At 44.8% G+C, this 13,419-nt stretch overlaps 1 protein-coding gene across 4 annotated transcripts in view; it reads right to left on the reverse strand.

Annotated features, from left to right (window-relative positions):
• The window catches only part of AFF1 (ALF transcription elongation factor 1), a 169,297-nt gene that overhangs the window by 30,070 nt on the left and 125,808 nt on the right, over window positions 1-13,419 (reverse strand). For all 4 annotated transcript variants that reach the window (XM_006115336.5, XM_006115334.5, XM_006115335.5 and 1 more), the window contains 2 exons: window positions 6,954-7,051; window positions 1,927-2,176 (listed from right to left, as the gene is read on the reverse strand). In XM_006115336.5, the coding sequence (XP_006115398.3) occupies window positions 1,927-2,176; window positions 6,954-7,051 (348 nt within the window). The remainder of the gene's footprint in view (window positions 1-1,926; window positions 2,177-6,953; window positions 7,052-13,419) is intronic.

Here is a 13,419-nt window from a genome sequence, read left to right on the forward strand (position 1 = left end):
AGATAAGGGAACACTTGCGATCGGAAGCCAAGCGTTCCAGCCACCGTCATGGGCAGAAAGAAGGAACTGAACGGGAGAAGGGCCAGCAGAGGGTTATATGCATGGATATACCGGTGCTACTCCAGGGGGCTCCCTGGCTGGCCCAATGGGTGCTGCTAAGGGCAAAAAGCTTCTGGAACTTGTGCACAGGGCGCGCACACACCTAGATGAAATGAACATAAGCAAGCACTTGAAGTAGTAATAGGTTTTCCTTGCTTCTGAAACTAGAGGTGTTTTTAGCATAGTGAGCTAAGACAGACCAAGACAGATGATAACCTTGTTTTCTCGGTCTCTAGAAAAGGCTGGTACAAATAAACTATTCCATGTTGTCTACTCAGAACCATTGCTAGCTTTACTTTTGTGTGTGAGGCAACAGTTGCAGAATTTAAGTTACTTGTTTGAATTCCAGACAAGCACAGAGTTAAAACAGAATTTGAAGTGGTCTAGTACAACTGCATCCCCTCTAAAAACAAATGAACAAAGCCAGGATTACACATATTCATGTAAACACATATGGTGACATAACTGGATTTTATAACCGGAAAATATTAAGGACTAGCCACCTGGCTCTTCCACTCTACTGTGAAACAACTTTAGAAATAATATGTACTATAATAAACTGAGGTCCTTTCAGTAACAGGGGGCCTGCTTTTTAGAGAGAACTTAAGAAAAAAACTAAACTGGCTGATTTTGCATATGTATTGTGTCTGTAAATGTGTAAGGCTAAACAGTAAGGCTATTACTGAAAATGTGGTCCCAAGCATCATTAACATTTGTTCATCTCCTAATTATTTGCTTATTAGTAGGGAGAAGACAGATGTGAAACTTTACAGAAAGCATCGAGTTAAATTGCTTTTAATAGCACCGATCGCCTATGGCAGTGTTTCTTAAACTGTGTTCTGTGGCACATCGGTGTGCCGCGGAGAACAGAATTCAAAATGGCTACCCTTAAAGGTACAGGTGATACTTTTTTTGGCTCAGTAACTCCTCCCGCCCCCCCCCAACCTTTTTGCCTCCATACTTTTTTTTTTTTTTGCTTAACAAAAAATCCTTGGTGTTCCTCATTATTGTTTGGTGCTCCTCAGTCTTAAAAAGTTTAAGAAACACTGAGCGAGGGCTTGTTACAAAATTCAATGAAGCCAAGGGAAAGACTCCCACTGACATCATGGGGCTTCGAATTACAACAGAAGTTGCTGGATAGCTTAGTTTTGACCAGCAGGTGTGCTGCTTCACAAGACTTTTTTCTGGAACAGCAACATCTTGGAAAGTCTTATAAATAAATTTTAAACATACTACAAATGAGTATATTTTGTAAATTAAAAAGTAAAATTAGAAAACATACTGGATAAACAAAGATGCTGCAGCACAATCTCTGGTTTATTTTCTATCTGGTGTTTTAACAACATGCAAATCATTGCAAATAAACAAGTAGGGTACTTTGTAATAAACAATAACATCACAGTAATCAGAAACCCATCCTAATACCTGCTTTTCTGTCATTGGGGAGAGATGATTTTTGGTTAGAAAGATTTTGCTAGACAGACTCTCAGGGACCGAATAAGAAAAAAAAAAACCTCTAAAACCCATAGAGTCACTAATTCCCATGCAAAAGTAACGAGGAGTCCTGTGGCACCCTATAGACTAACAGATTTATTGGAGCATAAACTTTTGTGGGCACAAAAGCTTATGCTCCAATAAATCTGTTAGTCTATAGGGTGCCACAGGACTCCTCGTCGCTTTTCCAGATTCAGACTAACACGGCTACCCCTCTGATACTTAATTCCCATGCCTCACCCTTTAAAAACATTAAGGAAAAGAGAATAATGTTTCTGAAGGAAACACTCACTGCTAGCATGAAAAGTTCTGCCATGAACAATGGACACCTACTTTGTTGCTCTTAGAATGTTCAGAGAGCTTCCCCTCCATTTTCCTGTGCTTGGAGGATGAAGAATCCTTGTGGTTGCTCTTGCTCTTGGCATTGCCATTACTTGTGACAAACAGCTGGCTGCAGGTACTAGTCTCACCCTTGTGCCCCTTTTGTGCCTGCTTCTGGGCAGGCTGTATGGTAGACATTGGTGGCAATGGTGGCGGTAGCAGGAGCTCTTTCTTCAGTGTCTCGGATGGAAATTTGCATCCTCTGGAGATAGAAAATGAACTTACCATATAGGATATTAACAGTATATAATACAAGACATTAAAAACATTAACTACATGATGTAATGATTCTGTTTATTCAGCTAGAGACTCTGGAACTGTAAGATGGCTAATTAAGAATCCATAAAAAGCAAGAGGAAACTTTAGGGACTTTTTGGTGATTCAGGAAATAGTTCTCAACTGTCATCAACAATCAGGAAAATCATATTTGAAGCAGCAATAAAGACAAAACTTCAAGTTTGTTATTAGAGGAAAAAATTACAGCTAAAGGTCCAGGGATCAGGGATGAAAGTAAAAGGAAAGACTTACTGGTAGGGATTTATGGGGCCCTATGCAGTTCTATTAAACTGGTGCCCTTATGCCCAATGGCAGCTGAGGGTGAGGGTTTTTTTTAGAGATGTGATTTTATAAACTTCAGCAACACACTAATGAAATACAGGGTGAACCTCTCTAGTTTGGCACTCTGGTCCAGCAACATTCGTGGTCTGGCATGATTTTACTTAACTGGCATTCCACTTATCATGGGTGCGGCCAAGTTTCTTGCAGTTCCATAATGTTTGTTTATAGCCACCAGACCTGGATTTCAGTGTTATGTGCTGTTATTTAGCCCTAAATGTGTTCTAACAGCCCAGCAAGCAGTGGAAGTATTGGTAAAGCTGCTAGACAATATTGACCTCCCATGGTCCGGCAAATTCTCTGGTTCGGCACTGGTCAAGTCCCGAAAGAGCTGGATTAGAGAGGTTCAACCTGTATTTTTAAAACAAAATTTAAACTAAGATCCTGTGGAATAATGCAGTCAATTCAGTGACAGTATATACACGTGGTTGGCAAAAGCCTGTCACATGGCTTCATTACCACCTGAAAGGTCCTTTCACAGGTTTGATGGTCTGCTCATAGGTTTTTTCACTTTTAAGTTAACTTGATCCTCTCTGGAGGAAGCAAAGCCACAGAACAGGGCTAGGAAAAGGCAAGTGAGTGGATATTAAGACCCAGTGGTGTCCCAAATTTTCAGCTGTCCTACGCAATTGTGCATTCTGCGTATTGGTCAGGATGGCTTGCTTACTGATGTGCCTGGCCCTGGCATAAAGGGGTGGCTCTGGGCCCTGGAAAGAGCAGGAACTCGGACAGAAGCAGGCCCACCCTATGGCAAAGTGAGCAAGGCAAATGCTTTGGGCCTTTTGCTTTCAGGGCCCTGCGCTGCTGAGTATTCACCATCCACCGGCTGGACTCGGAGCCCCACACCCAGCATCTTGCCTTGGGCCCTGCAAACCCTTTGGCTGGGCCTAGGCAGAAGGGGTGAAGGGCAGACTCCTCCAGCCAACCCTTCATAGCCCTTGAAGCTGGGAACCCTGAGGCTCACGCAGAAATCCCAGTGGTACTTTTGCTCCAGCCCCATTTGGCAGTCCTGCTGGTACGGTCAAGCAGCTGCCTCTAAAGTACTGCCAGATCTTACCAGTAGGGCCATATTGGGTGGAGGCGAGGGGAGAGCAAAAAGGGCAGCGATGTTAAAGCTCTGCCCATGGCAGGCTCTTACTAGAATGCTGTGCTGGCTCTCTTTCACCTCTGCCTGGGATTAAAGAAGAGCAAGCACAAGAATGGCCATATTGGGTCTATCTAGTCCAACATTCTGTCTTCAGACAGTGGCCAATGCCAGATGCCCCAAAGGGAATGAACAGGTAATCATCAAATGATCCCTTCCCTCCGGCCCATTCCAGCTCCTGACAAACAGAGGTGACGGACATCATCCCTACCCATCCTGACTAATAGCCATTGAGGGACCTCTCCTCTATCAATTTATTTAGTTCTTTTTTGAACCCTATTATAGACTGGGTTTTCACAACACCCCCCAACATAGCCATCTTCACATTTCGTTCTTCTTCGGGGATGTACAAGAGACCAAGAATCTCTGAGAAAGAACATCCTGAATGGTGCAAGCTACCGCAGCATGTTGTTTTTCAAAGTGGCTTACCACAGAACTGACTTTTTCTCTTATAAGAGGGGTAGCCGTGTTAGTCTGAATCTGCAAAAGCGGCGAGGAGTCCTGTGGCACCTTATAGACTAACTGAAGTGTAGGAGCATAAGCTTTCGTGGGCAAAGCTTTCGTCAGATGCATGGAGTGGAAACTTCCAGAGGCAGGTATAAATATGCGGGCCAGAATCAGGCTGGAGATGACGAGGTGGATCCAATCAAGGAGGCTGATCTGGTTAGGTCCTGTGATGGTGTTGCTGGTGTATATATGTGAGCAGAGTTGGCACCGAGGTTTGTTGCAAGGATTGGTTCCTGAGTTCGAGTTATTATGGTGCGGTGTGTAGTTGCTGGTGAGAATATGCTTCAGGTTGGCGGGTTGTCTGTGGGCAAGGACCGGCCTACCTTCCAAGGCCTGTGAAAGCGAGGGATCATTGTCCAGGATGGGTTGTAGATCACTGATGATGCATTGGAGAGGTTTTAGCTGGGGACTGTAGGTGATGGCCAGTGGTGTTCTGTTGGTTTCTTTCTTGGGCTTGTCCCGTAGCAGGAGACTTCTAGGTACATGTCTGGCTCTGTCAATCTGTCTCCTCACTTCCTCGTGTGGGTATCGCAGTTTACAGAATGCTTGTTGAAGATCTTGTAGGTGTAGGTCTCTGTCTGAGGGTTTTTGGAGCATATGCGGTTGTACCTCAGTGCTTGGCTGTAAACAATGGATCGTGTGGTGTGTCCGGGATGGAAGCTGGAGGCATGCAGGTAAGTATAGCGGTCGGTAGGTCTGGACCTACCAGATCAGCCATACTGTCACTGGTACATTCTCCTGCACATCTACCAACGTAATATATGCCATCATGTGCCAACAAAGCCCCACTGCTATATACATCAGCCAAACTGGACAGTCCCTACATAAAAGAATCAATGGACACAAATCTGATATTAGGAATGGCAACATACAAAAACCTGTTGGGGAACACTTCAATCTTCCTGGACACACAATTGCAGATCTAAAGGTAGCCATCCTGCAGCAAAAAAACTTCAGGACCAGACTTCAAAGAGAAACTGCTGAGCTACAGTTCATCTTCAAGTTTGACACAATCAACTCTGGATTAACAAAGACTGTGAATGGCTCGCTAACTACAAAAGCAGCTTCTGCTCTCTTGGAATTCTCACCTCCAGATCAGCTACTAGAAGTGGGCCTCATCCTCATTGATTGGATCCACCTCGTCATCTCCAGCCTGATTCTGGCCTGCATATTTATACCTGCCTCTGGAAGTTTCCACTGCATGCATCTGACGAAGTGGGTCTTTGCCCACGAAAGCTTATGCTCCTACACTTCAGTTAGTCTATAAGGTGCCACAGGACTCCTCGCTACTTTCTCTTATAAGAATGCATCTTCTATCCCTAGCATCAGACAGAATTTCTTGTTACCTCAGGTCCTTTCATAAAATTAAGTGCTAGTATAGACTAGACAGTTAAATTAGCTTGCACAGAACTGCTTAGCAAGAGACCACAGTTCAAGGGACAAGGACTTAACAGTTTTATTTGGTAGGTTAGAAAGTGAGGCTGCCACTTACCTTAGGCAGCTGCCGGCCAGCAGCCCCCCTGCCTGTTGCACCTCCAAGTGGTCAACATGTGTGTCTCTGCACCACATGCCACTTGGGGGAGGGGGATTCTGCGTGCTGCCTGTACCTCAAGCACGGCCCAGGCAGGTCCCATTGGCTGGTTTTTAGACAATGGGAACTGTAAAATTGTGCTGAGGGCAGAGGCAGCACACTGTGATACCCTTTCTCCCTCAGGGGCACATGCTGCAGAGATGCATGTGGCTCTAATAATTGACTACTTTGAATGGCATGTGGGGAGTGTGGTAGGCAGGGAACCAGCTGGGTCATGGGATGGCAGTGGGTCAGATGCAAAGATTTGGTGGGCTGGATCTGGCCACCAAATCAGTACCAAGCCAAAAACCAGAGACATCAAGGAAATCTGAGGCTGCAGATGACCACGTTCTTTACCACTACCTTTACAATAGTCTTTTAAGCAGGAAAAGTTAGACAAGGCACCAGTTAGATGAACCACCCACACCCTAATCTGACAAAGCACTGAAGCACACACTCAACTTTAAATGTGTTAGTAGTTCTATAAAAACCATGTGCTTAAAATTAAGCATGGGTTTTGCTTGACTGGAATCTTGGTCTGCAAAGATTGTTCACAGTATGCCAGAAGCCTCTTCTCCCAGGATAGAGCTATTGGTCAATCAGCAGACTTCTGGGGTTCTCTGCCCTGCTGTACCTACCAAATCCCTATGTGATCTTGGTTAAGTTACTTAATTGCTTTCTGCCCCAGTTTCTGCATCTGTAAAATGGGTTCAGTTCTAGCCTACATTACAGGGGAATTATGTGCCTTAATTGTTTGTAAAGCACTGCACTCATAATTTTAAAAAAATGCATATTAGTATAAATTCTACATACACTGCAAAATAATCAAAAATGACCAGAGACTGAAAGGTAGTGCAAAGGAACAAGGCATAGCAAGGAAAAGGAGGAAAACAAAATGAAAACATCTCATGATATCCCAAAGGACTCAGTCCTGATTTTTAAAGATACGTGCATATGTTGTTACGAAGTTGTAAGGATTAATTTGCCTCACATAACACATACATCACATTAATCAATAACATACATGCAGGAAGGAAAAAGCAGCTCTTCACCAAAACCTTTTTTTTTTTTTTTTTTTTTTTTTTTTTTTTAAAAGAGCTTAGTTTTATACATTTTCCTGGCATTTCATCAGTCTATACTCACTTCATTTTACTGAAGTCTTTATGACTTGAAGACAATAATGATTTGGTTTCTTTCTCCAATTTTATTTTTTTCTTATCAGTCTCTTTCTCCACTTCTCCCTATTGAAAGCAAATGATCACCACTTAAGCTCTAAAAACACGTCTACAAGTACAGGACAAAATAGCTACATTTGATTTCCTAAAGTTAAGACAAAACCTCAGAAAAGACAACATGCCAATCCAGATTGCAGTTGATTAATCTAAACTTCAGCTTCCTTGAAAAGAATTTCAAATGGCATTGTGTTATATTTTGCTAGAAGAGGTTTATTCTGGTGGAATACCAAAAGAAAAAGGTAAAGTATTTTCCGACTTACGCTCATGACAGCAAGTATTTCTAAATCAGTTTGTGGTGTTTTGTTGCTAACAAATATAAATCATATAGTGCACAAAGGCTGACGCATACAAAAATTCCTTACAGAAAAGTCATTAATGGTAAGGGATTGTGTTTTGTGATATGCCTCACTTGCCAAAAGGAAAATAAAGTATTCAGGAGAGTTAAACCACAGATTTTCCCTAGATTATTTTGACAGGAATAAGATATAGGGGAAACTGGAGGGAAAAAAACATTGGAACAATTATGCATATGCTCCCTCTAAAAATACCAGCTTCTTAGACACAGATATACTGAGAGAGCTGGGTAAATAAGAGGTAAACTTTCCCAGTATTACAAGATTGGTGGAAAACATTTGTGTACATTTTAAAATCATAATTTGGAAGAAAAACTTTAAAAATATTTAAATATGGATACACTGCCCTGCCCTTGCAGCAGTTGGTACTAATCAAACCCATGTGAAGATTCTCACTAAAAAAATGAAGGACTCGTCTCACAAAAGGCTCAGTCCTATGAGGTACCAACTGCCTCCAAATGGCACTGACTTCAAAAGATGTGTAGTACCTCACAGGTTTGGGCAATTTATAAGAATCAATGTGGTATTTTTAGATTTTTATTATGAAGCGTGTGTCTTTAGATCACCTACCACCTAGTCTCTCAAACTTCTTAAGTGAAAAGCAGAAGAGTTTTTTCCCCTGAAGGGAAAAAACAAAATCTGCTCACACTGAATTGGTATATCAGCAATATACTGGGCCACTTATTCCAGAAAATCAGCTGCTTTTCCAGAATAAGCTGCGAGCTGTCTACACTGGCCCTTGAATTTCCGGAAAAGCAACGACGCTCTACTGTACAAAAATCAGCCGCTATTCCGGAAAAGCTACGCTGCTCCCACTCGGGCATAAGTCCTTATTCCGGAACACTGTTCCAGAAAAGGGCCAGTGTAGACAGCCCAGTAGTCTTTTCCGGAAAAAAGCCCCAATCGCGAAAATGACGATCGGGGCTCTTTTCCGGAAAAGCGTGTCTACATTGGCCACAGATGCTTTTCCGGAAAAAGGGCTTTTCCGGAAAAGCAGCCTGCCAATGTAGACGCTCTTTTTCTGGAAATACTTATAACGAAAACTATTCTGTTTTAAGCATTTCCGGAAATTCATGCCAGTGTAGACACAGCCCAAAGGAACAAAAATACATGGGACTGGAACGGACATCCTGGGTCACCATGTCCAATCCCTTGCAATTGAAGACAATCCCATCCTTTAATTCCATTCTTTCATTCATCAAACTCTACCTTGAAAAGGACACATCTTCAAAACAATATTAAAATTGGATTCAAAACAAAGCCTGTAGCCTTTCATGCCGAAGAGGCTTTTGCAATTCTCACAGCAAGCCAGTGAATGGTTTTAATTAATTTTTCAACCTGTCCCCAAATAAATCTAACAAAAAATTGCAAAAGGCCAATTTTTTCCTCTAAATAAATGATCATTTCCTCTCCCTGAAGGTGTTCTCTAAAGTCAAGTCACTTGTCTCTTTTCTCTTCACCTGGGATAATGGAAGACACAGACTTGCCTTTCAAAACTGGAGCTCTTTCACACTTCACAATACAGACTTCCAACTTCTCAAGTTTCTCCACTGTTCCTTAGCAAAACAGGGAAAAGTATCCCTTGTTCCATGGCCCCGTCCTCTCCAAAGAGTAGCTAATTGTCTTCCCTACAACAAAAATACTGCTACTTTCCCACCAGTTGAGAACAAACCATCTTGTGTTTCCTGAAGAATTAAGAAAAAATGGTTGCTTACCTTGTAGCTCTTGTTCTGAGATGTGTTGCTTATGTCCATTCGGTCTAGGTGTGTGCATGCCCCATGCACAAGTTCCGGAAGCTTTTTACCCTTAGCAGCACCTGTTAGGCCAGCCAGGGAGCCCCTTGGAGTGGAGCCAGTATAGCCACGCTAATAATCTCCTGCTGGCCCTCCCCCGCTTCAGTTCCTTCTTGCCTGATATTTCCGACAAAGGGGAGGTGGGTGGGTTCAAAATGTACATAAGCAACACAGCTCGAAAAACAACAGTTACAAGGTAAGCAACCATTTTTTCTTCAAGTGCTTGCTTATGTCCATTCCGTTTAGGTGATTCCAAGCTAAACCCCACCGGAGGTGGGGTTGGAAACGTGAGATCAAACAAACTGCAGCACTACTCTGTCAACCGCTGCATCCTGTCTAGCCTGCTGTGTGATGGCATAGTGTTTGGTGAATGTGTGGACCAAGTAGACGCTCTGCAAATGTCTACAATTGGTACCTGTGCTACAAAGGCCGTTGAGGTGACCTGCGCTCTTGTAGAATGTGCCTTAAGTGGTGGGGCCATACTGCCCATAACTTCGTAACAAGTTCTAATACAGAACGTAATCCAGGATGAGAAGCACTGTGCCAATACTGGATTACCCTTCATCCTGTCAGCCACCGAGACAAAGAGCTGGGTGGACTTGCAAAACAGTCTTTTTCTATCTAAATAAACTGCTAGAGCTCTCTTAACATCTAGTGTGTGGAGTGCTCTCTCTCATCTGCATGTGGTTTTGGGTAGAATACTAGCAGAAAAATCTCCTGTGACATATAGAACACCTTGGGGAGGAAGGCTGGGTGAGGCCTCAGTGTCACCTTATCCCTGGAAATCACTAAGTACGGTGGTTCCAACCAAGGACAGAGCTCGCAGCTCGGACACCCTCCTCGCCGAGGTGATGGTGACTAAGAATGCTTCCTTCCACAACAAGTGTGACAGGGAACACATAGCCAGGGGTTCAAATGGGGGTCTAGTGAGGCCTCAGAGTACCAAGTTCAAGTCCCATAGTAGGATGGGTTACATAAGAACGGCCGTACTGGGTCAGACCAAAGGTCCATCTAGCCCAGTGTCCAGTCTGCCAACAGTGGCCAGCACCAGGTGCCCCAGAGAGGGTGGACCGAAGACAATGATCAAACGATTTATCTCCTGCCATCCCTCTCCAGCCTCTGACAAACAGAGGCCAAGGATACCATTTTATCCCCTGGCTAATAGCCTTTTATGGACCTAACCTCCATGAAATTATCTAGCTTCTCTTTAAACTCTATTATACTCCTAGCCTTCACAGCCTCCTCTGGCAAGGAGTTCCACAGGTTGACTACACGCTGTGTGAAGAAGAACTTTCGCTTATTAGTTTTAAACCTGCTACCCATTAATTTCATTTGGTGTCCTCTAGTTCTTCTATTTAGGGAACTAATAAATAACTTTTCTTTATTGGCCCTCTCCACACCACTCATGATTTTATAGACCTCTATCATATCCCCCCTCAGTCTCCTCTTTTCTAAACTGAAAAGTCCCAGTCACTTTAACCTCTCCTCATATGGGACCCGTTCCAAACCCCTCATCATTTTAGTTGCCCTTTTCTGAACCCTTTCCAAGGCCAAAATATCTTTTTTGAGGTGAGACCACCACATCTGTACACAGTATTCAAGATGTGGGCGTACCATAGTTTTATACAGGGGCAGTAAGATATTCGGGGTCTTATTTTCTATCCCTTTCCTAATAATTCCTAGCATCCTATTTGCCTTTTTGACCGCCGCTGCACACTGTGTGGAAGTTTTCAGAGAACTGTCCACGATAACTCCAAGATCTCTTTCCTGATTTGTCATAGCCAAATTTGCCCCCATCATACTGTACGTGTAGTTGGGGTTATTTTTCCCGATGTGCATTACTTTACACTTATCCACATTAAATTTCATTTGCCATTTTGTTGCCCAATCACTCAGTTTGGTGAGATCTTCTTGCCTAACCTGGGGGTACGATCTGTGCACACCTTTTAGGAATTGCTTTATTATGTCATGGGCGAAGACCGACCTGCCTGCTTTGCCCTGGTGAAATACTGTAATGGCTGCCAGGTGTACCCTGAGAGATGAGGTAGACAACGCTTGCTGCCTGAACTCGAGTAGGTAGTCTAGGGTCAACGGGATAGAGGCTCGGATAGGGTCCCCACTCTTACCAGTGACCCACACCGAAAACCTTTTCCATTTGGCTCAATATGTTGCCCTAGTCATTGGCTTTCTGCTTCTGACCAAAGGAGTTCCCTCACCCGCAGCCCACTGACTTTCCAGGTCGTCAGGTGAAGGGCTTGCAGGTTCAGGTGGCAGAGACAACCCTGATCGAGCTCTTGTGTCAATAGATCCGGGGACATTGGCAGAGGAATGGGGTCATGCACCAGTGTTCGTGGGGCCATGCTGGGGCTACCAGTATTAGTGTCACCCCGAACCGCTTGACTCTCAAGAGCACTTTGTACACTACAGGGAAGGAGGGGAATGCATAAAGAAGGCCCCCCAGCCACTTCCCTACCAGGACGTCCCCCTCTGAACCCCTGCCCAGTCCCTGTAGGAACAGAATTTGGGACACTTCTTGTTGGTTTGAGAAGTGAACAGGTCCAGTTGGGGAGTTCTCCATCTTCGGAAAAGGTATTGAGTTCCTCTGCCTTGAGGGAGCACTTGTGTGGTGAGACGGCCCTGCTGAGGTGATCCGCTATAGTACTGGAAGACCCCGGAAGGTAGGCCACTTGCTAGTATACCCCTTGTGCAATACAGATATCCCAGAAGGCTACAGCCTCTTGGCACAAGGGAGATGAACGAACACCCCCTGACAGTTGATGTAATACATGGCCATCGCATTGTCTGTCAATATCGAAACACATTTGCCCTTTAAGTGGGGCATGAAGACCTTGCAGGCAAGTCCAACTGCCCTTAGTTCCCTGACATTTATGTGGCATTTTCTCTCCGTTGCCGACCATATACCTCGTGTCCTCAGGTCCTGAAGGTGATCTCTCCATCCGGTGTCAGAGGTATCCATCACCAGTTGGATCGAGGAAGCAGGCTGGGTGAATGGGACCCCGCATCTCAGTTGACAGTACCTGCTGGGGAATCGTGACCACCATGTCTATATAGTTGCGGGCTGGTCTGTATACCCTGGCCAGACAGTTCTGGAAGGGGTGAAGGCACAACCTGGCGTACTGCACTAACAAGGTGCACGCAGCCATGTGGCCCAATAGCTTCAGGCAATTCCTTGCCATTGTCATCAGAACAGTCTGGAGTTGCTGTATAATGCTTTTCAGGGCAAGAAACCTGGCCTGAGGTAGGGAAACGCGACCTGAGGTGACGTCTAACTGTGCTCCCATGAACTCTATCACCTCGGTGGGAGGTGAGAGTAGATTTCTCCTCGTTCAAGATCAGTCCCAAGTTGGCAAAGGTGTCCCTGGCCAGCCTGATATAAGAGAGCACCTGGTCTCTGGACTGACCCCTAATCAGCCAGTCATCTAGGTAAGGATAGACATGTAGGCTCTTCCTTCTCAGGAAGGTGGCCACCACCTCCATGAACTTGGGGGCTGTGGATAGGCCGAATGGTAATACCGCAAACTGGAAATGGTTCTTGCCCACCTTAAAGTGCAGGAATTTCCTGTGGTGCGGGACAATCGATAGATAGAAGTAAGTGTCCTTGAGATCGACGGTGGCGGTACCAGGTTCCGAGATCAAGGGAGGGAATGATGGCGGCTAACATGACCATCTTGAACCATGACTTCCTTACGTAGGCATTGAGCCCCTGGAGGTCGAGGATGGGACGGAAGCCGCCTTTGGATTTCAGGATTAGAAAATAACAGGAATTGAAACCCCTGCCCCTGAACTTTAACGGGACCTCTTCTATCACTCCCAAGCTTAGGAGCGAGGAGACCTCCTGCACAAGCAGAATCTTGTGAGAGGGGTCCCGGAAAAGGGACAGGGAAGAGGGGTGGGAAGGCAGGGAGGCAAGGAAAGGGATAGAATATCCCCTTTGTACCGTGTCTGGAACCCAATGGTCAGACGTAATGGAGTACCAAGCACGGTAGAAAAGGTACAGTCTGAGATAGAAAGGACGATCTGACTCTGGCACTGGTATTCCCTCCCTGGGCGCTTCTTCAAAAGCCCAATCTGGGGCCTTTGGGTCTGCATTAGGCCACGGTCCTCTTCTAGATCCTCTGTTGTTGTTATTGGACCTATTCCTCCTTCTGCTATCATACCTGGGCCCTCGTTGACCTCTCTGAGGTCTTCGAAACGGCGTACAGCGATG

The sequence above is a fragment of the Pelodiscus sinensis genome, chromosome 4, assembly GCF_052426305.1.
Source record: "Pelodiscus sinensis isolate ZL-2025 chromosome 4, ASM5242630v1, whole genome shotgun sequence".
NCBI lineage: Eukaryota > Metazoa > Chordata > Testudines > Trionychidae > Pelodiscus > Pelodiscus sinensis.